At 32.0% G+C, this 27,633-nt stretch overlaps 3 protein-coding genes across 5 annotated transcripts; 2 read left to right on the top strand and 1 right to left on the bottom strand.

Moving 5' to 3' along the window:
- Positions 1 to 764: 764 nt before the first annotated feature.
- Positions 765 to 17,108, top strand: LOC123713350 (exportin-4-like). Of its 2 annotated transcripts, none has more exons than XM_045666959.1 (15): positions 765 to 1,058; positions 1,132 to 1,410; positions 1,792 to 2,619; positions 3,141 to 3,307; positions 3,933 to 4,100; positions 5,748 to 5,854; positions 6,501 to 6,657; positions 8,506 to 8,665; positions 9,895 to 10,055; positions 10,786 to 10,916; positions 11,134 to 11,285; positions 11,771 to 11,940; positions 12,585 to 12,684; positions 14,459 to 14,641; positions 14,830 to 17,108. In XM_045666959.1, exons 1-15 carry the CDS (start codon positions 1,008 to 1,010, stop codon positions 15,301 to 15,303), a joined length of 3,288 nt encoding a protein of 1,095 aa, XP_045522915.1. In that variant the 5' UTR covers positions 765 to 1,007; the 3' UTR covers positions 15,304 to 17,108. The 2 variants fall into 2 exon arrangements, with proteins under 2 accessions (XP_045522915.1, XP_045522917.1); XM_045666961.1 differs by having other exon boundaries at positions 15,050 to 15,238.
- A 794-nt stretch (positions 17,109 to 17,902) lies between these two features.
- On the top strand, positions 17,903 to 19,157 carry LOC123713464. The gene has a single exon (XM_045667136.1). The coding sequence runs from the start codon at positions 18,010 to 18,012 to the stop codon at positions 18,892 to 18,894; it is 885 nt and encodes a 294-aa protein (XP_045523092.1). The 5' UTR covers positions 17,903 to 18,009; the 3' UTR covers positions 18,895 to 19,157.
- On the bottom strand, positions 19,068 to 27,006 carry LOC123713463. 2 transcript variants are annotated; one of them, XM_045667134.1, is made up of 11 exons: positions 26,665 to 27,006; positions 24,901 to 25,044; positions 24,475 to 24,573; positions 24,050 to 24,265; positions 23,576 to 23,728; positions 23,146 to 23,371; positions 21,933 to 22,240; positions 21,059 to 21,182; positions 20,735 to 20,788; positions 19,454 to 19,507; positions 19,068 to 19,203 (listed from the first exon to the last, which is right to left on the bottom strand). In XM_045667134.1, exons 1-11 carry the CDS (start codon positions 26,878 to 26,880, stop codon positions 19,163 to 19,165), a joined length of 1,635 nt encoding a protein of 544 aa, XP_045523090.1. In that variant the 5' UTR covers positions 26,881 to 27,006; the 3' UTR covers positions 19,068 to 19,162. The 2 variants fall into 2 exon arrangements, with proteins under 2 accessions (XP_045523090.1, XP_045523091.1); XM_045667135.1 differs by lacking the exons at positions 19,068 to 19,203; positions 19,454 to 19,507; positions 20,735 to 20,788; positions 21,933 to 22,240 and having other exon boundaries at positions 21,109 to 21,182.
- Between the last annotated feature and the right edge of the window lie 627 nt (positions 27,007 to 27,633).

The raw sequence follows: 27,633 nt of genomic DNA, 5'->3' as shown, positions 1-27,633 counted from the left end.
GCTTTTTTATTAGTTTGTACAAGTATTAACAATAGCTATTGTTTTTTGTCATTATTATTGTTTTAATTTTAGAGCTGAGAAATTAACTTCTCACCTCTAAAATTTACATCAGTAGTAATTAAGTGAAGTATCCTAATTTTGCAATAGTATGCAACCTGCTTTTGAAAATTTCTCGACATAATTAAACCTGGGATTTCGGATTAAATACATTATATTTTAAACAAAGTGCACGCAAGAAATGCAAAGATGTTAAATTGGTTATATCAAGAATGTTGCGTTATGTAGAATTTTATCCGGAAACCTAGAAATTTTGGAGAACAGAGACCTTCCATAACCCAAGACTGTGACGATTACAAAAAATTATCTTAAAGGAAATGACTAAGTGAGGATGCATTTATTTAGAATTCATTCAGTATTTAACAAAAGTCAAATCAAAGTATATTATATACGCGGTTGTCTGACATCGTACAATGTACAGAGTAGCCAGTAGGTGCCTTCAATCTTCTAATCTATACGGTCTATAATATGAACGAATGAAAAACGCGGTCTATGTTTGGATGAAATTCACTGTCAAAATATATTAAATCTTGACTTCGGACGAATATCCACATCGGATTAGAAATGAAATAATATTAAGATAAATGAGCCAAGATGATCAAAAATGATAGCTTTCGTTCTATTGAACTTTCTATAAGTTGCTTTATGTTACTGTCAAAACTAAAAGTTTATGTCAATTGTCAATCATCATCTGCAATACTTGAAACTTGAAAGCCGCAACTCGCAACTGCGAAAGTGCGAAAATAATAGAAATTATTTGATACATTTGTTAAATATATATATATATATTATATTTTGCAGAATAAAATTTAACGAGTGATATTTTCACATATTGGGTTGTTCATCTTTTATGGTGTAAATCGCATAATATCGTCTGTAAATTTTGATAATGCATTCATAGTATATTCCTACAGTTTCATAACATTTGTATTTTCTAAATTGTAAACATAATGGATAATTCGGTTATTCAGACATTAGAAGCAGCTGCTCAAATGCTTATGGTAAATATTAAAAAAATGTGAGTATAGTGATAATAATAAAACTATTCTGTGTTTACATGAATAAACTTTTCAGGCACCACCTAATTTGGTTACATCTATGCAAAGACATCAAGCTGAAAGTGTATTTCTGGAATTTAGAAATTCAAAAAATCCATATCAATTGTGCCGTGAGATTTTAGAAAAATCTTCATCTGATTATGTTTTGTTTGAAGCAGCTGGTTTATTAAAAACTGCTCTCATCAGAGAATGGAATTTACTAACTGATAATGATATCTCATCTCTCCGAGAATATTTAGTCAATTACCTTCTTAGAAAGGAAACACCATCTTTTCTGAAAGATAAATTGCTTCAGGTATATAATATGAATACATACTATAAGACAAAATGTTCAAAGGAATGTATATTAATCACAATAGCTGTATTAAAATCAAAGTTTTTTATTAATAATTTTTTTATAGTGGCTGGTCTAGATTAGAATTTAAAAAATATAATCATCTCTAAATAATTTCATTAAAAAGCATGTTACATTATCAATGTGTAACCAATGTAATATAAAAATGTCATATGAATCTTATATATTGTCATGCTCAGAGTATGGCTAAATAGTAAGTGTTGTCACATAATAAAATATAGCTAAATTTGTTACACTGGTAATTTTAATGTACTGTATAAAATAATAGGATACCTGAAAATTGATCATATAATGCTGAATAATTTTTACTTTAAATTTTAGACAATCGCAGTGATAATAAAGAGAGGAAGTATAAATGATTCTGGAAGAGACAGAAAAGCTTTGTTAGATGAATTAGAGAAAATTATTTTAGGCTCTCCTATTGGTCAACAGAAGTTAGCCTGTGCTATGATTCAGGCTATAATGCAAGAATACGCCATCACAGTAAAATCTGCTGATGTTGGTATAACATGGGAAGTTCACTATTGGCTTAAGAAATCCTTTGAGGCTACAGATTTAAAGCGGATATTTAGATTTACTGTTAGTGTCTTGGAACAAATTGTCCGCTCTGGAGTTCGCCCTGAAGGCGATCAGGCATTATTGACGAAACAACTTCTAACTATAGTTGAAACGATCCTGTGTTGGTTTCATGTTTCACCATTGCTTTCTAAAAGGCTGATAGGTGATTTTGAATCCTTATATCAAAGTGATGGGGCACCAGCCTTACGTTTGAATCTTCGTTGGAAGGATACTATATTGAAACCAGAATTGATAGCTTTGTTCTTTGAGATCCATGTGCATGTACGGATGGATCCAGAGTTGGCTAATCCATCACTAACCTGTCTCGTGCAATTGGCTCGTTTAAGTGGCATTATATTATCAGGGAATAATCTGAAAGAGCAATATTATGACAACTATGTGAATAATTTTATGAGGATGCTCTCATTGATACAACCATTTGATAGGGAAATGCTTGGGATATCTGATATCTATTGCAGATTGGTTCAATTTTTTACTCCGCCTATGATAGCAGCATCCCCACCGGCATTTTTGCAATATTTAACAACATACACTTGCCATTGTATAAGAGGTTCTATCATCGAGGAAGGGGTAAGTCAATAATTATCCTGCATTAACAAATTATAGAAACTTATTATTTGCATAGTCAAAGTTTTTGGGATTTCTTGGCAAATATCTTTTGGGATTTTAACTAAGTACAGCTACCTACAGCACTGTTGCATCTATGTTAGTCAAATTGCGTTTACACTGTGATGAATTGAGTCGGATAAGTACATATTTACTATGCTGCAATAACACTGATCTAATTTAATCAATAACAGAGTTATGATAATATAATTAAACTATGGAAATATATTTGGGTCTTTAATCTATTTTCAATGTTTGATTTGCGCCGAAACAATAAAATATTTTAGATTAGTAGGAACATTAGTATCAACTACCCAAATTATTAGAGACTAGTATATATATGAACAGTGTTAGCCTAGTAGCTTCGTGCGACTCATTCCTGAGGGTCGTAGGTTCGATCGCCGACTGTACCAATGGATTTTCTGTCTATCGGCGCAAATATATATAAAAATTGGTAGAAATCTACATTTATAATTTTTTTTTAGATTAACGACGACACAGTTTGGAGAGAGGCATTAAATAAATTCCTACACACATGGAGTTCTCTTACCCACGAAACAGATGGGTTTTCGAACGAGGCCTTTATGGGACCTTGTATAGAGATCTTTAATACATATTTACAATGCCGATTAGCTCCGCCTGATGGAACTAGGTAAGTTTGTTACATACTTATAATTTATTCAACCTAAATAATTGTTCAAATGGATTAAAAAAATAGTTATTCCATCAGTAAGGGTTATTATGAGGAAACCGTGACTAAGACTTAGACCGGTAGCCCAATTATAATCGGTTAAATATAACAAATGAATACCGATTTGAATTCCCCTTATTTTTTTTTACTTATAACATAACGTATATTTGTGTCAAAACTTTATACAATTTTTTTAATCAGACCAAAAGGATCGGACCTTATACTACAGCTATGAAACACAAATGTCTGAAACCATATATGACTACCAAGTAACAATTTATTTATAAAGACAAAATACATCGAATTTTTTTCCAGATAGGACTTTCCCGTACTTTTTTTATTTCTCATCGTTTAAACCTTGAGCCATTCTCCGAGATAAACGAACAGCAATTAATTTTTATATATAACGTATTGATATTGAATTTTATAACATGAATTTAATCAATTTTAAAAGGCAAGGTATTTTTTAGAATCTTGAGAAAAATTATAAATATCTATTCTTAACATTACGATTATGATAATTAATATGACATTTGCATGCCTTTTTGATGGGTTATTATGCGATTTATTTGTATTATTCTTAAAGAGGTACAGAAAGCAGTGACGGTTGTAACGAAGATATAAATGATGATATACACGAAGACGAGAGACAATTACATAGTAATGTGCTGATGACGATTGGGGCGATAGCTAGGAAGGCGCCTGCGCATTGTTGCCATGTTTTGTTTACACTGTTAACTGAAAGAAGTAAGAGGTTAGTGTGAGAATTGCGATTTAAAGTCTAAACAAATATCGAATAGAGAAAATAGTTTTTTTACCGGATTTAAGGTATGTATTATTATAAACTTATAATTATAAACCTTTCATCTTTTAGTCGATATCAACTCCGGGGAAATAAATACAGATTTTCTCTAATAATTTTCTCTACAGCTGTGATACTTTTTGACACTCAAAAGCTTTTGTCTTCAGTCACCATGACCACGCACGCTATAAAGCACGCGAAACTTCTAAATTATCTAAAATAATTATAAGTTGATAATAATACATAGCTTAATTCCGGTAAAAAACTGTTTTCTTTAAATGTGTAAAAGCTATGTTAATAAAAGACAATACAAAATATCGAATACATTATGAAAGTATTGTCTTTTTCATTTCAACACAATGTGTTAGAAACATATATTCAAAGATTTATAATACACTAGCGGATCCGAGGCGTTGTCTTAAAAAATCAAATAATGTAAATCATTCTCTAGTCCACTTGAACATACAAAAAGTTTCATCAAAATCTGTCTGGACCTTTAACAGTTTAATTACAAACTCATACACAGAAGATGTATGTATACCAGCTGTTTGTTTGATGTATTGATAAATAACCTAGTTACCCACAGCAGCGCCTTCAGCCAGGCTGATTTGTGAATCTTAATCATTCAGGGCGTCACCCAAACGCAAACAAAAAATTCATTCAAATTGGCCCAGCTGTTTACGAGGCGTTCAGTGTCATTTAGGAAACATGAGCAGTGTTAGCCTAATGGCTTCAGCGTGCGACTCTCATCCCTGAGGTCGTAGGTTCGATCCCCGGCTGTGCACCAATGGATTTTCTTTCTATGTGCGCATTTAACATTAGCTCGAACGGTGAAGGAAAATTCGTGAGGAAACCTTGCATTAGACCCGAAAAGTCGACGGCGTGCGTCAGGCACAGAAGGCTGATCACCTACTTGCCTAATAGATAAACAAATTATCACGAACCAGATACAGAAATATGAGGCCCAGACCTAAAAAGGTTGTTGCCCCATTGATTTTATTCATTTACGAAACATAGGTAAAATAAAATAAAGAGTTAATAGGGTGAAACTATACTAATTAAGTCATTTTTTTTAATATTAATAAAAAAATAAATTAATATTGAAAGGCCGGCAACGCACTTGCGAGCAATCTGGCAATGTGGGTGTCCATAGGCGGTCCACTTAACATCAGGTGAGCCTCCTGCCCGTTTGCTTCCTATTACAAAAAAAAGTCTCTTTAGTTTTAATTTAAGAAAAAAAAACCAACAAATTACGTAAACTCTTTAGCATCCATGAAGATCTGTTTTAATTGCAGAAAAAATCTAACGAATTACATTTTATTTTTTCTTCTAAAACGCATCAAATCAAAAGTAACTTATTGATATTGGTGTAATTTTTATCGTCAGTATTTAAAGAAAGGTCTAAATTTAATGCCAGTTCTCAAGTCCAGGTCGTGGAGCTAGGACTGGCAAAAAACTTCGACACTATTTTAATCACCAGCATTTGGTGTTCAAGGAAATTGTTAACATCAACACTAACGTCGTTTGACAGAAGTCAGGAACATTTTGAGGTACTAAATGTATATCATAATTTTATATAGATTTTTCGCACTTTTTCAGACTCGAATCACAGTTGCAATTAATGCACATGGGCAAATTGTCTGTGGGCGGAGGGGAGCAACTCATCACCCTGTTTGAGGATCTGCATTGGATATTAATGATTACAGGTATTTAAAATATAACAGGGGGAAATGTCTTAAAAACTATGAAATTGTAGTTGACTATTGAAACATCCACAATTAGGTTTATTTTAATGTCGCATTCATATTCTTCTCCTTCTTGTACCCTCTGTAGGTGTTTTTTTTTACTCTCCCATATTAGGGTAGCCTGGAATAAATCGCTTGTTAGCGATAAGGCCGCCTGTTGCCTAATAACTTATGTAACCTACTTCCTTTTTGTTTTTTGTTTGTATAATATGGTATATAGTAAAAAAGTATAAATAAATAATTGTTGAAATTGAAGTTTTCGTAAAACTTTCATAACATAAATGTTGTCTAATACGATGGTCTAGATTATACAAATTTACTTTGATATACGACTTCAACTATTTGTCTATAGACTAGATAATACTTTTAAAATTATACAAAAGCCATCAATTTTTAAAATTTTATTTATTTATCGTATACATAATGAGAAAAAAAATATCCAGAAAATTAACTGGACACAATTTTGTTAATTTTTTTTTTGAATACTTTGGAATGTTCTTCGTTGCAATTACTGCTATTAAACAAAAAAGAGGCCGAAGTTTTGAGGTTTGTTTAACCCTAAATGCTAAAAAGTTGGGGTTTAAGGGTTAAAAATTGAATATTTTAGGTCACTTCATAGCAGTGGATTGTGTGGAGGGCGAAACAGTTATGATACCAACAGAGATAGTGCAATACAGTATGTCTGAGAACGCGAATGTCGATGCCTCACTTCGCTACTTGGTCGGCGAAAGCTCCAGTACTGACAATGTCGATCCTATACTTAAGTATGTTCTTAAATTATTGATTCACAAAAATACATACACTATCTTACTATAGTATTTTTTTCCTACAATAAAGTTTACAAAAAAGAGTGTGACTTTTCAAGAATTACGATCTAGTCTATACAATAAGTAACTCCATAATATTACTTATAAATTTTCTACAATACATAAACTAGGGCAATGTTCACTAACAGTCTTAGGAGTCTATAATGTTTTGACACTAGGTTTATATATCTAAGATACCGCACTTGCACATTCACTACACTAGGTTTAATTCTCTTTAGGCGTCATATTCCTGTCGTGTCAAGAAGTTGGATTGCCTCAGGATTCACATGGCTCTGTAGTCTGTTTATGTGAGCTAAGGCAAACCGTTTCGCCGTATTTAGGACTGTATCTACATTAAGATCCTTGTGGATGCTTTCATTTTTAATGTACTATGGTGTCCCATGTCCCGAAGAACTTTGTTCTGAAACCGTTGGTTTATTTCTTAATTTCTCTTCGCTGCACAGCCCTAAAGCTAAATCATATAGGCAAGTGATAATGCCTGTGGACACACACAGTGGTCACTAGTAGACAGACTACTGACTACCGAATGGGGCATGGGCTAGACACATTTTTCTGTATTGTAATAAAAAAAATTGTACGATTATTTTTAATATTTCTATAATATCAACCCGAAATAATATGACACCGTCTTACATTGAAGGCGATATTCTTATATAAATTAAAATTATTTTAGAACACCGATCGATATATAATATAATAAAGAAACTTATTTATAAGTTAAGTTTGCTATTTATTATACTAAATTAAAATGTCTAAAAAACATTTAAATCAATCATTATGTTATATGTAAAGAAATAGTCTTTAACTTAAAAAAATAAAAATATAGAAAGATTTATAAAATATTTACTAAATCTTTATATGTGTACCAGCTGCCCCCGCGAACTTCGTTTCTCCTTAATGTGGTTTTAGTTAGCCTTAATACCGCGACACGAAAGAATAATTTCACTGTATTATCGACACTATAATTTGAATTTGATTTACACTTCGGTCTAAGCAACACCTGGTTCGCTATGCTAACACCAAAAATTAAATTTCAAGAAATAATTGAATTTCAAGGTTTTTCGTATACTACAAAATAAATTTAATTTATACTTTAGCCTGAATAATCAGCCTGAATAGCCTTGGTAATCATGATATTAAATTGTAGCTTATATGACACGTTTGCCGGTTTACCATAGCAGTGCCATCTATTGATTACTTACTCAACCCAGTCGAAAAGTATCGACATCTGTTAGAATCTTTTGGAGTTAACAGATAATTGTGACTGTCAATTAATTATAGACAAATAATTTGCAACAAAATAAATTTGCGACTATAATTAAAGATCTAAGCTATCCTAACTTAAGAAGTTGGACCAGACTGCTCACGGTGTGCCAATTTAATTTAAAATCGGTTAAGTAGTTTACGAGTCCATCGCGGTCAAACATCGTGACAGGAGATTTATATATATTGTGATTTACTAAATCTTTATATGTGTATAAAAGTATAAAATTGTTACAGATTTGCAACCACGAGATGTAAAAAATGAAAAATGAAATTTTTTTATACATTCATTAGTATTATTACTACTGATCAGCTTGTCTCTTGACAAAAGCCTCCTAGTTTCGCCATACACACGACTCATAATAATAATAATAATAATCCCTAAATTTATTGTTTAAGCAATTTTCGATAGCGCAAATTATTATGCAATTTCATTACAATCCATTGAAACATTTTGGGAATCACGATATTGGACGGAAATATCTATAATATTTTCTATAGGTTAACGATACTGTTTTTCAGAATAATGGGTGAGATACTCCGTATAAGTATGTACGAATACGCGGCCTTAGAAGCTGGGCTAGGGTCCGTCTTCAGCCCTGAATTATCTGCCACAATTTCATGGTTGCTCAAGATATGGGCCAATTCATACTTGATGCAACAGTCTTCGCAATATTCTGAGGTAAGAGATGTTAAGAAGAGAAGACAAAAAGAGTGCAGGTAACGAAAGCATTTCCTAAGTAAGAGAGTAAATGTAGTTAAATTATTATGTAAATTAGTTAACGTAATTAATTAACAAATGTTCAAATATATCGGACTTAAAATCGAATATATCTTAAACAAGCGTTTGATACCGTTAGTCATTCACTACTTAAAATATTTATATCGTACTTAAGGATCACACAAGGATCGGTTCTTGGACCTCTATTGGTGTTCAACTATGTAAATAGTATACATAACTTAGGCTTATGCAACCAGATTACACAGTTTGCAAATGCTACCTGATTATTATTTTTTGGTCATTCAATACAACAAATAATTTCTCAAGCTAAAAAAAACTTGGCCTATAACCTTTTTTGTATTAATACCATGAAAACTTCTGAAATTATCTTTAAAGCTAAAAATAAATAAATCTAACCTATTCATAACATTCCACTCCTCTCAATATAAATAGTATTAAAAATTAGCGTACGTTGAAGTCGTGGTCTAGTCTTTTATTTTAATACTTTTTTTTAAACACATTTTTAATGAGAATAAATTTCTTTAAATCTATATACTGTTCGGCACATCGCTAATAATGACGTTTAAATTGTAGAAAAAAATGTGTGCGTGTATTAGTGTAGACACGTAAGAAGTGAAACTTCAAAAAAAATATGCAACTTTACAGAAATTGATTAAGTGAAGTTAAATTAGATAACGTTTAACAAAAGGTTTTTATTATCATAGACATGAATACAAATAATACAATTCTTTCATTTAACCTTATTACTACTAAGATTATTACAGAATTTCATTAATTGTAATTTATTTATAATTTATTACTATGATTGTTATCGTTATTATATATCTTTGTTATTAATGGATTTGAATCAACCGTGGTAGGGACAAGACTAACCTAACGCCTAACGGAAAAATGTGACGCGTAACCGAACAATGTGACGGTAATTTTTTTTACAACGCCGAAAAAGAAGTTTCACTTCAAAAATATTATACAGTAGTGTTCTTGATTTTAAATTATTGGATTTAAATTAATAAAGGCATTTCTAGAATTACATTCTTGTCAAAATGGCCGTTCGTTAAATACGAAAAGTAAGTATTTAAAGTCTATTTTAGTAACAAAAGCTTTAAAATAATATTGTCTTGTTTTGTCGGGTTGAAGATTCAAAGTAAAATTTTCGTAATAATTTCCAGGTGCTAGAAAGCGCTTTTGGGACTGGTTCTCAAGGTTCTGTGTGGTCAATAAGTAGAATAACGCGACGAGCAGCGGCCGTTCTACGACATCTCTCATCTCAGCCTGTTGCTGCAACACACGCTACACAATTACTGGCCACTCTTGCGCACAATCATCGCAAGTGAGTAAACATTTTTCTATATGTTGAATTGTAAATTAAAATCACAAATGATTTGACAATTTTTCACACATAGTATTGTCTCTTTTCGTCTAATAAAATTGATGCTGTGATGAAAAGGGAAAGATAATGAAACGGTGTAATCACTGATTTATAATTTATAATTATAAACATAAAAAATAAAAACAAAATTAAAAGCGACAGTAAAAAGAGACGGACACACACGGAAGAAAATAAAATAGAAAGCATTATTAGTGTGTATAAACTTTAAATTATTATTATTTAATTATTTACTGAATTAAAAAAAAAAAACATAAATGTGCAAAAAAGTATATAAATCTTGTTCAAAATAAATTAAACAAAATATTTAAATTAAGAACATTGAGCATAGACTAAAACATGTAGTCTATGGTGAGTAAGTTAAAGAGACTAGTAGTTCATAGATTTTGCATTTAGGGAATTCCCCTTCATAATAAAATCTCTCGATCTATGGATTCTGAGAAAGTCAAATTATCCAGATTCAGCCGAATTGGATTTCGGTTCTACAGGGGGCTTGACTCTGTGATTCCATTTAACACACACATATAACTAGTCTCAGCCACACTGCACTGTCAAATACAGAGTGTATTATTATTATGATTATTCAAATAGCGTTGGATCAATTTTGTCACAACCATTATTCTTTTATCAATCAAGATTTATTATTATTATCGGATAATCGAATAAATTACAGGGAAAGTCCTTTAGCCAGTTGCGAGGAGTTCCTGTCGTTAGTGGCGTGGGAGGCCGCGGGTAACAATCTTCCCGGTCACGTTAGGCGGGAGCTACATAGAGCCTTCGCCATTGCTGCTACATATTCTGAAGGTATTTTTACTTAATTAATGTCGTAAGTTGTTTAATAGCATACACATAAATAGCAGTATTTTGGCCGTCAAACTTGACAAGCGCTGTCAGTACATTCTTTATGAAGTTTGACATTTGACAGTATACGCGCTTAAGTTGAAATCGTATCGTAAATTGTCTTATGTAACATTACTGTATTTGTTTTAAATATTAAAAACAAAAAAAAAATATATTTTAGGTGAAGCTCGTTCCCGCCTTTTGACAAGTACCGTGGCTCTGACTGAGAAATTACAAAATATACTAAATATGGACTCTGATACTGAACCGGTTCGGAATATGCTCGCTGATACGCTTGATTGCTTTATTGGGGTTACCGAGGGAGTCCACGAAGTGAGTATTAATTGTCATACTCACATCTGACATGTCAGTCACATTGCTTTTTTGCAACTGGCATATGTCAATATGTCAAAGTTTCATAGTCACATCTGACGTCAGTATCTCTCGTTGTATTTTTTTTAAGTTGGCATATCCCAATATGTTAACCGACAGAAATGCGTAGATAGCCATTCATAACTGTCATAGTAGTCACATCTGACAGATGTCAGCATCTGACATTATATTTTTTTCAAATTGACTTAATATGATCGATATATGATCTCAATACGTTAAGCACAGTTTGCCTCCAGAAATCCGTAGTTGTCCTAACCATTGAACCGGTTTTGATGAAACTTGAACTCTTAGAATAGACATTTTTCGTTAGTTCATCTTGATATTATTTTGAGAAATTAGTGGGTACACGTAAGTGTTAAGATGTCTAAATTGATAGTCTTAATGAAATATCCAATTTCATATAGAAACATTTTTTCATTTCATAGGTAGGATCTGTGGATGAGCAGTTTATGATGCTGCTCGGTGCTTTAGATAAGGTCCCTGCAATAGTGTTCAAGTACCACAATTACCCGGGCGTGGTGTTGCCAGCTATAAACCTCCTCGCTAGGAGCGCAAAGAGAATGCTGCATTCCGTACAAAAACAGAATGTTAACAGGTGAGTTTAGCCTTTGTACCAGTGTTTCCCAAGATTTTATACCATGATCCCTGAGGTCGTAGGTTCGATTCCCGGCTGTGGACTTTCTTTATGTGCGCATTTAACATTCGCTTGAAAACCGATCTTAGATCTAAAAAGTCGACGTGTCTGACAGAAGGCTTATCATCTACTTGCCTATAAGATTGATGTCATGAGACAGATTCAGAAATCTGAGGCCCAGACCTAAAAAGGTTTTAGCGCCACTGATTTGTTTATTTTTATTTACCCCCGTAGCTTTTACAATCATACTCTCTTATGTCAAAATTCATGTAGAAATAATGGTTTGACGGGTCTTGAAAACTAGATTTAATATTGATATACGTATTGCGTAACGGGCCTGAGTCTGAGAGAATTTAAAAACTTATAAGTATACACACATTTATAAACACATTTTTTAAATATTTGGAGTAAAGAGAAAACGGTTGTACCGCCTGGAAGATTAATGCGTATGCGCATAGCATGTGAAGTATAATCGCTAAGTCGTTAAGAGTTTGGTGCCTAAATATGTGTTATTATATATGATTTAATTTTCTTTAATGTGCGTATAATGTATATGTTTAAATAAAATCACTTTATAATTTTGAATTATTTGATTTTGATTCCAGGTTCTTAGAAGTATGCAACACGACATTTGAAGTATATATGAGCTGGAATTCTGGCAAAATCACCAGCATCCCTCAAGACGCTGAAGAAGAGGCTTATGAGGTGAGAATATTGCAGCAGACTTATCGAGTCTATAAAGGTCGCCTTGCTTATAGTTATCCTTTATAAATTATCTCAATTTATTGCTAGACTTTTTTAAAGAAATAAACTTACGAGTTTATTACATAAGGCCAAATAATATATAAAGTCTATATTTATATATATCTAAATTTAAGAAAAAACCTTTTTTTTTAATCCAACAGATTTTTCTCAGTCTAAACAAGCTATGATTATAGTCCAGTCGTAAAATAAAAACTATCTAATTCACAAAACACATATACATAGATCCAGCTGTGGAGTTCGATTTTAAACACACACACAGATAATACATATCATCACTCCATCGATATTGATCGTCATTAGTGTTTAGTGGGTGTCACGAGGGTACAAGACGAATATCGAACAATATTTAATCTAGATTACTTACTTTTAGTACTACAAATAATACTTTAGCTTAAATTATAACGAGCCGCTGGTGAAGGGCATAGATCTCACAATTCAGTCCAATCTCTCATCTCCACAATGGTCCACTGAATACTCCATCAGTGCTATCCTGCGTGGGCGCACTGTCCGAAGTCAAGATGGCGCCTCAATCCTTCTAGAAACATTTGCTGTGATTGGTCGTAATAATGTTCAAAATGAAACAATTAAATAATAACAAAATAAATCGAATCTGATTCTGACAAGTAATAGAAGGTTATCCGAGCATTCCCTGACATATATATATACACACACACACACACACACATATATATATATATATATATACAGTGAAACCTGGTTAATTGGGATCCCAAGGGACATATGTACCAATTATTGAGGATTTTCAATAATCCAGTTTTCCAATTAAACAGGTTTAAATTTATAGTTGTCTCATTTGCAGAGGTTATGTTAATAAAAATGCGTATTTTTGATGTTATGAATTTTATGTAGGTATGAAAGTTTATGACTTAAATGGCGTAATCGTAATCGGTTATGTTTGTTTGTATTTGATTGCTAGTTGCTAGCAAAACATGAGATATGTAGTACTGACAATCAAAACATGCGCGTGAGACGACGAGAAATGTACGTAAACAAACACGTCAAAACGTGTTGAAACCTTATTAATACGTCTCACTTATACAGGTAATTGAGCTACAGAGTCTCAATTATAGAGGTAAACATCGAAAAAATCTTAAAATTCAAATCTTATTTAACCAGATTCAAAAAGTCCCATTAACAGAGGTAATTTAATAAAAAAGAACCGAGACTTCGTTGCAGCTCTCGATAATAGAGGTTTCTCATTTAACCAGGTCCCACTTAACCAGGTTTCACTGTATATATATATATATATGTTATGTCATACGAGTCACTCAGAGACTCAAGTGTCTAAAAATATATAAAAATCTTCTTTTTGATATTTTTTCTTCTGCCTCGTAATTAGCTACTACTTATATATATTAATTGTGAGTCAATTATCCCTTAGCAGAGCTCTTACACATATGATTATTTAATTCTTTGGATTTAATTTAATTTAATTTTAGTTATTGTTGCATGTTATTTAGAGTTTTTTACTTAGTTAATTATGCACTTCTCGTACCCTCCGTAAATGTTTCTTTTTTTATTCGTTCCATATTAGGATCGCCTGGAAGAAATCGCTTGTTAGCGATAAGGCCGCCTGTTGCCTAATAACTTATGTAGCCTACTTACTTTTTGTTTTTTATTTATATAATTATGTATATTATGGATATATTATTATTATAAGCCACAGGTTAATTATATTTAATGACAATTCTAGGACATATGCGCGATAATGGAAGTAGTTGGGGCAATAGCCCGTAGTGGTGAAGGAAATGTAGGGCCAACTTGCGCAAGGGGTTTACGGTTATTATTACCTCTGGTCACACCGCCACTCTTGTCCTTACCGACGTTGGCCTTACACGCGTACCGGATGATACGCGATTTGGAGAATCACGATCAGGTATGTCATATCCGGTTTTCCGAGTGTGTTTTGTCGTGTACGTATTCTCACTGTCAATTTGTGTTTTTTTGACGCTACGACTTTGATATATGTTATTGTTTTTGCTTACAGCGAAAGCTTTTTAAAATAAAAATGGGAAATCGTTAAATAAAAAAAAACTGTTAAATAATGCGGAATGTCCTTTCCAGCTCACCAATCTTCCGGTGGAAGATTTCGCGATGGTAGTGTCCGCTCTAAGGGTGGGTCTGACCGCTGTATCGTGCGATGTGTCGACACTTTGCTGCGACACCATCACTGGTATCGCCAACAAAGTCCGCACACTTGGCTCCGACAACCCCTACGCTATGTCTCTCCTTTCGTTGGCGGAGCTTCTGCTAATGTTGATAATAAAGATGGAAATTCCACCAGATTCCATTCCAGCGGCCGGGGCAGCCATTTATGCCTTGACGTGTGTGAAACCGGCTCTGCTGGAAGGTTTAGCTCGGCAGCTAATCGATGCCTTCGCGGCCAACGACCCCGCAAATGTTCCGCGGTTAGAAGAGGCCTTCACGGTTTTGACGAATGGAGTTCTGTTTGACGGTTTACGAACCCATAAAATTCGGTTTCAGGACAATTTTGATAAGTTCCTAACTAGTGTACGCGGTTTTCTTATTGTTAAATAGTTTGTCAATTTTATATACAGAGTGTGTTTCGATTCAAAAAATGGTTTTGACAACGGTTGACAGTTATAAGTGGAAATTAGTCAACAATATTGTCTCGCTTATTCGTTTTGGATAGTATTTAGGTTAGTTAGTTTATAGGTGAAAGCTTTTGCAGTATTTATTGTACTTATAAAAGTGATTTAGCGGTTGAATTGAATCAGTCTTTGAGTAGTGTTTAGTAAAACAACGTTCTTAATGTTTTATCAAAACACAATTTGTGAAAGAGAAGTTGAATATATTGAGACTGATTTACTTTATTTGAACAAGAAGATTAAAAAGTTCGGTCTTTGTGCATAGATAAAATATAACTTTTAACTTTATAGTTGATTGACAGCTGACATATGTAAGTGTGACGTTTAGTCCTTCCTAAGGGCTGTGTTTTAGTATAGTCTACAGATTATGAATTGTGAATTTCACGTCGTAATGTTAGATTAAGGCTTTAGCTATTATTACTTGAGAATTTTCCTCCTCTTTAAATACGCAAAACATTACTACTTTTATCTTAAAAAAGGTTTTATTCGAGACGGTTAAGTTGGCAAAGAGTAAGAAATTTCGTACCAACGGGTATAGTTTCTTTTTTGTTGGCCTAAACAGGGTTTCCGAGGAAATCTGTATGTCTAATTAATCAACGAATTAAGGAAAGTGGGTATAAAGGTTGTGAGTAGTGGGATATACAAATCTAGAATGGCTTAGGGCGGATAGATAACGGCTAGATCTTTAGTAGTCAATTCTAGTACTTAATTATTGACTTTTCTACGTTTAGAGTGTTTAACGTATTGTGGATAATTTATATTAAAACTATTTCACTTATATTAGGTATGACTTGTCGTAAAAAAAAGATGATATTTTTAAATTACGATTTAGGGTTGGAAAAGGTGCCCTATATTACGAAACACAATATTGCTTTTTTAAACTAAAATCACATGAATCGAACATAATATTTACGTCTGTCTTGCTTATGATTAAGAATGTCAGTTAAATAAATTGCTAGATAATTAATAACAAAGTAATTAAGTTCCTTTTAATATATATTGATTTTTATACAGCATATCGGTTTTAGATTTAGTAATGTGTTAACTAGAAAAAATAATTTTATTAGATGTCTAGCTATTAATTATTTGAAATTTAAATAGATAATTGCAAAACCATTTTGTGGGATAATTTTTACTATTTTATTATAGTTATGTTATTTTATAAATATAGATAGAATACAAGTAACAATAGTATAGAGAGTTTACAAAATCTTTTGAAGATAAAACAATGTTGCCATAGAATAAAAATATTACTTTTAAACAAAATATGTGTGCGATTTTTTATTGTGAAGAATTTCTACTTGAGGTGTTAGACAAAGATACTTTGCGCTAAGCAAACAACACTGCAAGCGTCGAAATATTTTTTTTTTTATGTTGAACGAAGTTGTTTACGTATAGCATTGTTATTGAATTACTAATGTAATAAAAGTAAGGCACATTGTAAGTTTATTCATGATTTTAAAGTAGATAAGATTTTATTGTATGCTCTGAGAGCATAGTTAATTCACTAATTAACCATTTTCTAGATTCAATGTGATAGTTTGGGATGCTTTATATATTAATTGTCTCAGCTGATGTCATTACGAAACATTTTGAGTAACCTAACCTAACATATATGGTAATATCCCTTAAGTGTATTTGCCTTAATGAATTCCTATTAAGAAGATTTTATATGAAATACAATTTTTGGTTAAGACTTATTTTATATCGTTTATTTCTTTATAAGTTTAAGCTAAACGCGTTATTTTTTAAAAGAATTAAATATATTGAATTATGTACAAAGGAATATATAATTAATTATTATTCTTATATATTCGCTATTATTTGTAACATCTAAAATGTGTTTTAATGCTATAAACAAATGTCATTTATGAAAGATGTACCTTTAGAATATGTAATTAAAATTTGTAGTATTTGAAAATAAAAGAATCTTAACAAAAAAATATTTTCTTAATCTTCATTAACTTCAATTCAATATTATCAGATAAAATTTAAAACCAGACTTCCTATTTTAAACAAAACTGAACTAAATCCGTTTTTTAGACACATCGTGATTTTAACTTATAAAGAGAATGGACCTACCCAATACATAATCTGTTGTAAATGATCACTAGTTTGATTTATCTATCATTCGCATCAGTGATGCCAACTAGGGAGTTTTCCCACCAAATTTGGGAGAAATAAAATGTTCAGGGCTTTTTAGGAGGTACATTTATTTAGGGGGTACTTTAATCAAGAAATTGATTTCCTATTCTTAAAAACATATATCTATACAATTTATATTAATCCTCAAACACAATCAGCAACCAAATATAAACTGAAATATTAAAAAGCTATAAGGTTGTAATAACAATTAACAGCTATTACTACTTGCGTTGTGTGGTGCTGGGGTTTTACATCGATATTTAGCGTTATTTGAAGTTGGCATCACTGCCTAGCGGGAACATTCTATACAAGTTGGCATCACTGAATACTGATTCCAATGTAGCTGTTACAGTCAGTGTCACTCTATTGCATCTGTGTCACAATTATATGACGGCTGTCAAAAATTATTTATACTTCTAAGCTTTGTTATGGTTGAAATATCTTAGGAATTAATTTGCACTTTATTTTTTATAAAAGCAAAGCATACAAAATGAGTGTTTCAGTGCAAAGTCCGTCTGCAGATTCGTCTGAAAATTCGACACAGTTGGATAGAATTGAAGATATGGCTGTTTTAAATGTGAAAAAATATGTTAAAGATTTACTGCGTTCTCGCATTTTCTTAGGCCGCTATCTTGAAAGAAGACTTGTAGATCAACGAATTGGTTATCGTGATGTCGTTGTTATAAGTGCTGCTGAAGCAGAAATCAAAAGGGATATGATTGAAGCTCTTCAAAGACTTCGTTCTGTGTTTCCATTGTTACATTGGATTGGTATAACGGATTCAAATGCTATAAGTGTTAATGTATCACCTAGCCTATGTTTGTGGACAGAAATAGATAATCAACCATTCGGCCCATTCTGGTTTCAAGTAAAAAGTATCAAATTCAGAGTTGATGAAATATTAATATCATTAAATTGCATAAGGCCCATCACAGACTCATATTTAGAATTGGAACCTATACTAACAGGAGCTAATAAAAAGCCTAAGAATAATGTAAGCCAAGTTAGCGAAGTTAAAGAAAATTTAAATGAAAGTATTAGTGAAATTAAAGAAACATTAAAAAGTGCATTAACAATAAGAAATGCAAAAGAGTTTGTCACTTTTGTTTTTGCATTCATTATTGCTATATTCACAGGCAGTACAGCTTTTGTTAATTTCCTTGGTAATTTTATTTTAGCTTTATTGAGGGAATTATCTATATTAATTAAAAACTCTACTCCTATGCTTTTAGGTTTCCTAGATTTTCTTAGTAAAATTGTTGGTGGGTTTTATATTTTATTAGCTATGCTTTTCAAATCAAATGTTCCTCATCCTCAGAATAAAAGAAGTTTGACTTACCACAATAGAATGGATAATAGTAGAGAATTTGACTAAATAATATTGCCATAAGATCTAACAGATATTAATTTAAAACAGTATCTGTATCATATTCCCTTGAGCATTTAACAGCCTATTATTTTTTTTATCTCTGTATAATTATATTTTAGAGGAAAAGGGAGTTTTATAACTCCTATAAATAAGTTATGGAAAAAAAGGATGTTTGTATCAGAAATCATTTTTTATTGAATGTTTTATAATATAGCAAATGCAACAAGCATATATTGCTAGTTTTTATTTTAATAAACTTATTTATTTCTATGTGTTATTTTTCTATTGGCACCACTATGATTGAAGATCTCATATCTGAAAATAAAATAAGGATATAAAACAGCAATAAACTATCTTATATACACCGTGGCTAAAGTTGTGAGATGTATAACCACAATAAATTTAATTGGTTGGTATGGTAAAATATAGTAAAGAAACAAACACGTCTCGAGGACCTTAAAATGAGCGTACTTGGCTAAAATATAAACAATCAAATCAAAGGAACAGATACAGGAAAGGAATAAATAGACTATAATAGTAGTTTATAGTAAAAATATGTACCTACCTTTACTGAATTTTCTTGATCGATTGAAGTTATTAAAAGGTTCCCAATCTGTAACTGGATTTTAATTATTTAAAATGTGAAGTCTACGAGCTACTTAAGCGTCATCACTTGGAAAACTTAAATTAAACTTTCTACGGAAATAACAAAAATAGAATTATGAAGCTACGGGATTCAACTAAAATTATTGTTAAACTAAAGAATGTCTTTTTTCTTTTTCTAGTTTTACCACAGCATCTTCTTTAAATTGAGTTAAAATAATTTTATTATTTAGGCTTTGGGACTAGTCAATTTTATATATACGTTTGATTATGTAAATTATAATTAAATGCATATCTTAATCAATACAGATGGTGTACTGACTCAGAGCTATATTCGTATTATTAGATATATTTTGTAAAATTATAAAAAAAAAAAATATGTTAGAAAGCCTGTTATAGTATAATGGTAAGGGAGCCGATGCTAAATGGGGATTTACTCAAGCGTCAAAGATACCTATTGGGTTGCGAAGCTTATATAATAATAAGAAAAAAATGTAAGATAATGTATACCTTTTTATCGGTGAGGGAGCGGTTATAAATTTTCAAAAACTTAAAAAAAACTGCCATGGACATACTCGAGTGCGGCAGATATTGGTAGCATCCATGTCCTACGCCTTTTTAATAATATATGTAAGTTAATGTGATTATTTGGATAATGGGGGTGGTAGTACGTAAGGGTTCAAAATTAGAAAAACGATTGACAACATATTATTTTCTTTACGTCACTTGCAAATTGTCAGATTCGTGTAATATACACTTTTTAGCATGTAATTAATTCACCCTGCCTTAATCTGACGCGCTGGAGAATTTCTGATATTTACGAGTACGAGGTATCACCCTGTATACTAATCTGCCACGCTGTAGTAAATCCCTAAATCCCTGCTTGGGCTCCCCTACTGTAATAAGGACTGGGATGCAATGTATACAGGTATAACAACAAATTTAGGCTAAACATAAGTTTTAATTCGTATGTCTAATTTGATTGATACATGAACGTTTTGTTAGGTCTTGGCTTATTGTTTCTAAGTGACAAGGTCAAAATTATATTTAAGAAGTGGCGAGTTAGATGATTGAGTGGTTGGCTGTAAAGTTTATAGTTCTCAATCTTAAGGTCGCCCGTTCTAACTTTGGCTGTACGCATCGTTGGATAATTCTATGTTTGAGTGCTATTATGATCAAATGAAAGGAACAGATACAGGAATACAATGAATCATCTACATCAATCATCAGTAAAAATATGTACCTTTACTGAATTTTCTTGATCGATTGACGCTATTAGCAGGTTCCCAATCTGTAACTGAATTTTAATTATAAATGCTACAAGCTACTTACGCGTCATCAAATCACTTGGGAAACTCATACAAAACCTTCTACGGAAACAACAAAAATAAAATTATGAAGCTACGGGATTCAAATAAAATTATTGTTAGATGATACTGGCTTTTCATTGTTTCTTTTCTATTTTGAGCACAGCTTCTTCTTTAAATTGATGTACAATAATTTATTATTTAAAATTTCAGACTTGTGAAGCTTAATGAAAATCAATTTTGAAGTCTGTTTAACTTACTCTTCCGTCTAGACTTATTCATAAGTTTCACAGGGGACGCGCCCAGTCCTTTCATACTTTTCCCGGCCTTTTTGGAGTTCCTTTTCGGTGGCATTTGAATAGCTTCGTTTTTCTTTTCAATCGGCTGTAAATAACCCATTATCTAATGTATTTATAATATTTAAATATTATTAAATAACATTTATCAAAATATATTCCAAAAACTAACTATCTACTCAACGAATAAAACGACGTCGAATATTTTAAGAGGCCAAGCATATTCTTTGGGTAGAATAAAAAAAAAGGTGTCTGTGAATTCGGTTTACGGACGATAGTTTAACGTGACGTCATAACAAAACATTGATGAAATGGTTGTATACTTCGAGGAAAAGAGAGATAAATGGGGCTTAAGCGTACAATGAGCGTAGCGGGACAATGAGCCATGCTTTTTCGTGCGTGCAGCCGGCGTTCATCGGTTTATTACGACGTTATCACGTCAAAAAAACATTTGAAATCTGCTTATGAAAACACTTAAACTGACGATTATTTGTGTCTGCTCTCTGCTAAGACTAAGAGACTTAACACGAAAGAATTACTTAAAGCATTTACAAAGTTTCATAAATACGAAATCTGTTCAGTAACATATTTCATATTTCTTTGCATTGTTGGAAACATTAATACAATGTAAACAGCCTTATCAATGATCAAGTTATCATCATTTGATGATGATGATATATACGATATATCTAATCTATGATTCTGTTGATCTACCACGGCTAATGGAGTATCTTTCTAAATGCTAAATCAACAGTGTCTGCCAGGCACAGAAGGCACGTGTCAATATAAAGATTAAGAAAGAAACATAAAATAATATTGTTTCTTTGTAATGAGTTACCTTAGTTGTGACATCGCTGATGGCGTTCAAGTTAGATTTTTGATCATTTTCATCTTCAGCGTTTTTTATATGTTTCGCCATAAGATTTGTTAACATATTCATAATCAATATATTCATTTCGCTATTATCATATTCCATTAATAAATCTTTAAAGAGCAGTATCAATGCTGGCAAATTTAAAACCAACTCATCTTTACCAAAATCTATTTTACTGAAATTTCTTAGTAAGTCTAAATGCATAAAAATCTCATTTAGCGTCATGTGGTTGCGGGATTCAACCAAATCTTTTATTGTTCTACTGCCAATACCTGAAAAAATCTATGTAACGCGGCTGGATTTTTGTGAATATATCTAAATCAAAGATGCAACTTGATTGCCCAACAAATTATCGAAATATACGTAATTTTAATGTCAAAAATTATATTCATTAGACTCAGTAATCCACTTTCGCTTGCCCCGGGGAACAAACTCGTAAAGGACTGTTACGCCTTTTTTGCGTTTCTCATTTTTGACTTCTTTGGGTGCTATAAACGTAATTTTGTTAAGATTTTTTGCTAATGTTTTATAAAACCAAGAAGTCTTTATTCGTGCCACCGTAATGCGCGGTACGTAATTATGTGTAAACAGTGAAACAATTGTAAAACGCTTTGGCTCTTCAGTCTAATCATATAAATTGCAGTAGTGTAAATTTAGTTACATATTTCCTTAATATTTATACTAAATAAATAACAACAATGGTTTAATCGTCAAATAGGAATAATAATCAGCATTCATTGGATATACATATGTAATTTACTTAGTATCTGAGTAATAATAGCTTTACCTTCTTTTATAAAAAAAAAAGATTTGCTTTAATGTCTTTGTCCCCTGAGGCAAGCGATATCATATAATAGCATTTAAATCTTTAGAACTGCAGTATAACCGAAAACAAATGATTGGCATTCCCTAACAAAGAACAATAAATGTAGTGGTGGTGTAGTTCTTCAAACCGTACCTACTGATCTAAGAAACCTATTTACATCTTAGAATCCAGAATTTTAATCCCCTAAAGCATGCTATCAAGTTGCCTCTTAAGTGCATCGGCCTATAATTACCTAATCAGTGAAAGTTGGAAATATCTTTCTCCTATATTCAACTTCTGCCCAAAATACATTTCCATATCTATAAGGGCTTATACATTGCGTGTTTTGTGCTCTGTTAACAAGTGTTTTACCTTCATTGGCCGGTTTGCAGATGTAAGAAACATTTGGATTCTTCACAAAAATCGGCCTTAATAAATTCAATACTTCGTGGAGCGTTTCGATAATTTCAACGTCTAACTGAGACGATTTCTTTCGTAAAACCTTTTTTATATCGTTTGTTATCTTTGAACTGAAGTTCAAGTACCGTCTGCCATCTTCGAATTCGGATAGTTTATGTAATAACGTCGCTGTTAATGCCTTAAAAGAGAGTGGGCATGAAGTTTGTTATTGACCGAGTGTTCTAGAACTCAAAATCAACATTATATATCCGGTTTATATTTGCAGAATGTTTATAAGAATACAACACGAAAAAGTGGAAAATGCGTTATATTTTATACTCCGAAAGTAAAGAATAATAAATTGATTTTGGTATTTAAAAACAAACTATCATTGTTAACAAACCTGACTGTTTGAATCGCCAAAGTACTCATTATTACAAGGCCACGATATGCAAACAATAACAATGGAATGTTCGTCGAAAACGCCGCAAATGTCTGCGTTGGCACATCCGTTGATTATTTCAATCTTCTCCGGGACCTTTGACTCTAATAGACCCTGTCATACATTATAAAATTACAATGTTACAAATAATTATTAATTTGGTATTCAAATTGAGATAATTTTATTTTGTAAATTACTAGACTATGTTCGATTGGGCGAAACACTTATTAGTTGATAAACACACAGTTATCATTAAAATAGACATTGGGTATATATGAAGATTACTTTCTGCAAATACTTACAAAATTTTGTTTAAAAATTAAGAAAACGTATGGTTAGTGGAGTACCACTTATAATACTGTCCAGGATAAGATTTAAAAATTAAAATGAAAGCAAAATTTCCGGACGAAATTTATTTATATCTTAACTCCTTACCTCATTCAGAAACATAAGTGCATTCTTCGTATGTTCACCACCTATGTATAGAAACTTCTTCAAAATTCGCAAATTTTTTACAATCTCGCCAAAACTATTTGTCGTATATTTTGAGTTCTCATTGAAATGAATCACCAGGTCATTGTAGTTTGTATTATTCATACAATTACATTTTCTCGTTAGCCTCTTGTATATGGAGCAGTCATCGTCTTCATACTTAAAAATGATTAAAATGAATATGCTATAATTTTTTTATAACACAATTTTTATATTATTTAAGCGTCGCTAGGCCCCTTAGTGCGATAAACTCTACCCTCTAAAGGTTGGATGTATTTATAAGTAGATAAAACCGCAGCGCAGAAATAAAAAAAAAAAACTTTTCCGAGGTTCTTAATTGTTTATTAAACAAAAATAAGATTACGTACGTCTATAGTGATATTTTTCATAATCCTAGTTTGGAGTTCTAGTCGGACCAAGGCTTCATTTGGAACTATATCTGATACATTTAATTGAGAAGCTGAAATCTGCAAATATGAAAGCGTTTTAATTAAAAGTAATGCGTTCTAAATTAAAGTTTAAAAGTAAATTTATTAGGTGTATCTTGAAATATGACATTTTAGATTATATATTTGTGCCTTTATTGTTTTCATCAGTATTAAACAATGTTACATTTCACTTTAAACATACGTACGCATACATACTATCATGTAGGATCATATAAGTCACAATCTTGAGCGCTGTCAAAAATGTCAAACTTCATACAGAAAAAATGCACATTAAGCTAGATTTAAAATTGAGTGACATTGTATAATACGGAGCATAATGTTGTGGAACTGAGTAGAAAAACTTACTCCTAACAAGGACTTAGGTTGAGCAACGCCATCAACGTCAACGGTATTGTCACAAATCCGGAGTTTTTTACGAGTTTTCGCGTTAATTTGTTCCAATATATGAAGTAATTTCTTCGTGCTGTCTTTTAATTTGTGTATTGTGTCCTGAAATTTACAAGTCTTTCCAGAACTCACTAATTATAGTGCATCATTAATTTATAATGCTTTCTTATTAATTAAAATAAATAAATAATGTTGTATGAACCTTTGACGGTTATAACAACCGTATTCTATGTATTTTCCTACTTTGTGTACGCTTAGATAACCCGCTTTAATGATAGACTTTGCGATAGCTCTTTGTGAAGTAATGCAAATGAATAATTGTAGTAGGTAAGTCTTTTATACTAAGGGAGACCAAGCGGGTATTTCGGGATTTACTACAGCTTGGCAGATATACAGGGACCAGATACCTTGTATCCGGTGAAGTACCTCCACCAAATATGAGCCCCATATATATGGCCGTCCGTCAAGGATAAGATTAGGGAAAAAAATTATCAAATATTGTCGAGCGCGTCAGATTAAAGTAGGGTTAGATAATTACATACAAAAGTGTACATATTTCACTAATATGACAATTTGCAAGTGACGTTAAGATAAATGTTAAAAAAGGCGGGCGGCAAAGTTGGAAAAAAACTTCATCTCGACATTCTCGAGAGGGCTGGTTTTTTTTTTATTTTGAAGGAAATAATTCAAGGATGATGAAAAATATATAATGTGGCGATTTCCACAAGCCAAAGTAAGAAAAATCGTCGAAGAAGTTTAATACGTGTGGCTGCATGATTACTATAGTAGTTTAAAAATATTGACTGTGAGAATATTAAAGTGCGTATTTTGTGGTGAAACTACTTTGCAAAAATCAATAAAATTTACATTAGAAAATGTATAAATAGTTTAGAATATCGTCGAGGTAGCCCGGTTAATGATATTTTAAAGAGTTAAAAAAAAATATATAATAAATACAAGTTCTACTTGAACAACACACGCTTGCTATTTCCTGAGCTTCTCAATTAATTAAGTTCAATGATTTGAATTTTTTTTTAATTGTCTGATTAGGCGAATCCCTCCAGATAATCATCAGATTATGAGCCAGCACGTCTAGGAGATAAAGATGAACCATATATCTTAAACTGACGCGCTTGAGTATATCAAAATGGCGAATATTGCATATTCTAATAATAGCCGCGAGTTTGCGTCACATCCAAATCGTCAGATATCTTTTAGAGAGCTTTTTTTAGCACTTAACGTCCCCTTAGAAAATCTGACGCGCTCGATTACATTTTTTTTTCATTTTCAACCCTTGCGTACGACCGTGCAAACAATCAGATTAACATAAGTAGGTACGTACATTAATAAAAATACGTAGGACATGGCTGCTATCAATATCTGACGCGCTCGAGTAAGTCCATCGAAAAGTTTTTTTTTTATATTTTTGAAAATCTATAGCTGCTCTACCACCGATGAAAAGGTTTACATTATCTTACATGTTTTTGTTCTTATTATCTAAGCTTTACAACTCAATAAGAGTCTACGACGCTCGAGTAAATCCCCATTTAGCACCGTGGGCTCCTCTACTATTATGAACTATCTAGTTACAAGTGAGAAACAGTTTAATTGTGAAACACATGTATCGTATATATTGATCGTGTCAGTCAGATACGAACAAAATAATTTATCTTAGGGTAGTGATTTTGCAGATTTGCATAAATTAAGAATAATAAAAGTTACCAGTTTAATATGACAGAAGTCTTCTTTGTGCGAAACCCGCGGAACACTGGTGCAATCGTAAAATTTTTCCTGATTCATTCCCTTGCCCATTTCATTGCGGTCGAGCGTAGAGCTGGTTAATTTATTTATATTATTTAAATACGAACTCTGCCCCTTCTTTTCCAAATGGAACGAGAAATTCGACGAATCATCATTTTCACTTTCGTCATTTTTCATGTGTATATTAAATAAATCTCATAAATAGTTTGACAAATTAAAAATGTATGAACGGCATGTTTTAATTTTGTATGAAAAGATTTTAATTTTGATAGGATTTTGAAATATGGCGGAGTTACAGCGGTGTGTCAAGGAAGCTCTATATTGAAATCTAGACTTTTGTTAAAATCATAGAGAAACTGACAGATTATCTCTAGAACCATAAATAACTTTGTTAATGTTCTTAAATTAGAAAACTATGCTAAGCTACAGTTCTTTAAACAAAGATAAGTTTAATTAGACCGAACAAACGAATTGTTCTATATAGAAAATATATATAGGTATGTATTCTTCATACTCAAAATTTAGAATTTAGATGTAGGTATTTATTATTCATTATCATTGCCCATCATCATTTACGGACCGCCTACTGTTGACATTGAATCTCTAGACAGTTAATTAAAGATCGATATTCAATCAAGTTGCTAAAGTTCCGTCAGACATGTGAGTGAACGAGACGTTTAACGAGTTTCCTAAACGTTCCTAGGCAACAAGACCTAACATAACATAAATTTCCAATAAAACAAAACATGGAATATCCAAGCACTCAGTTCTTCAGGATCACGCCGAAATAATCACGGCGGAGTCTTGTTTTACATTATTAATCAACACGCTGGCTTTCGGTCAGACAGATAATTAAACGTTTTCGACGCTGCTTTATTTCAATTAAAATGCTAGCGACTTGATAGAATATTGACATTTAATTAACTGTCT

The sequence above is a fragment of the Pieris brassicae genome, chromosome 8, assembly GCF_905147105.1.
Source record: "Pieris brassicae chromosome 8, ilPieBrab1.1, whole genome shotgun sequence".
NCBI lineage: Eukaryota > Metazoa > Arthropoda > Insecta > Lepidoptera > Pieridae > Pieris > Pieris brassicae.
The sequence above is the reverse complement of the archived record's forward strand: the minus strand, read 5'-3'. Positions and strand labels throughout refer to the sequence as shown.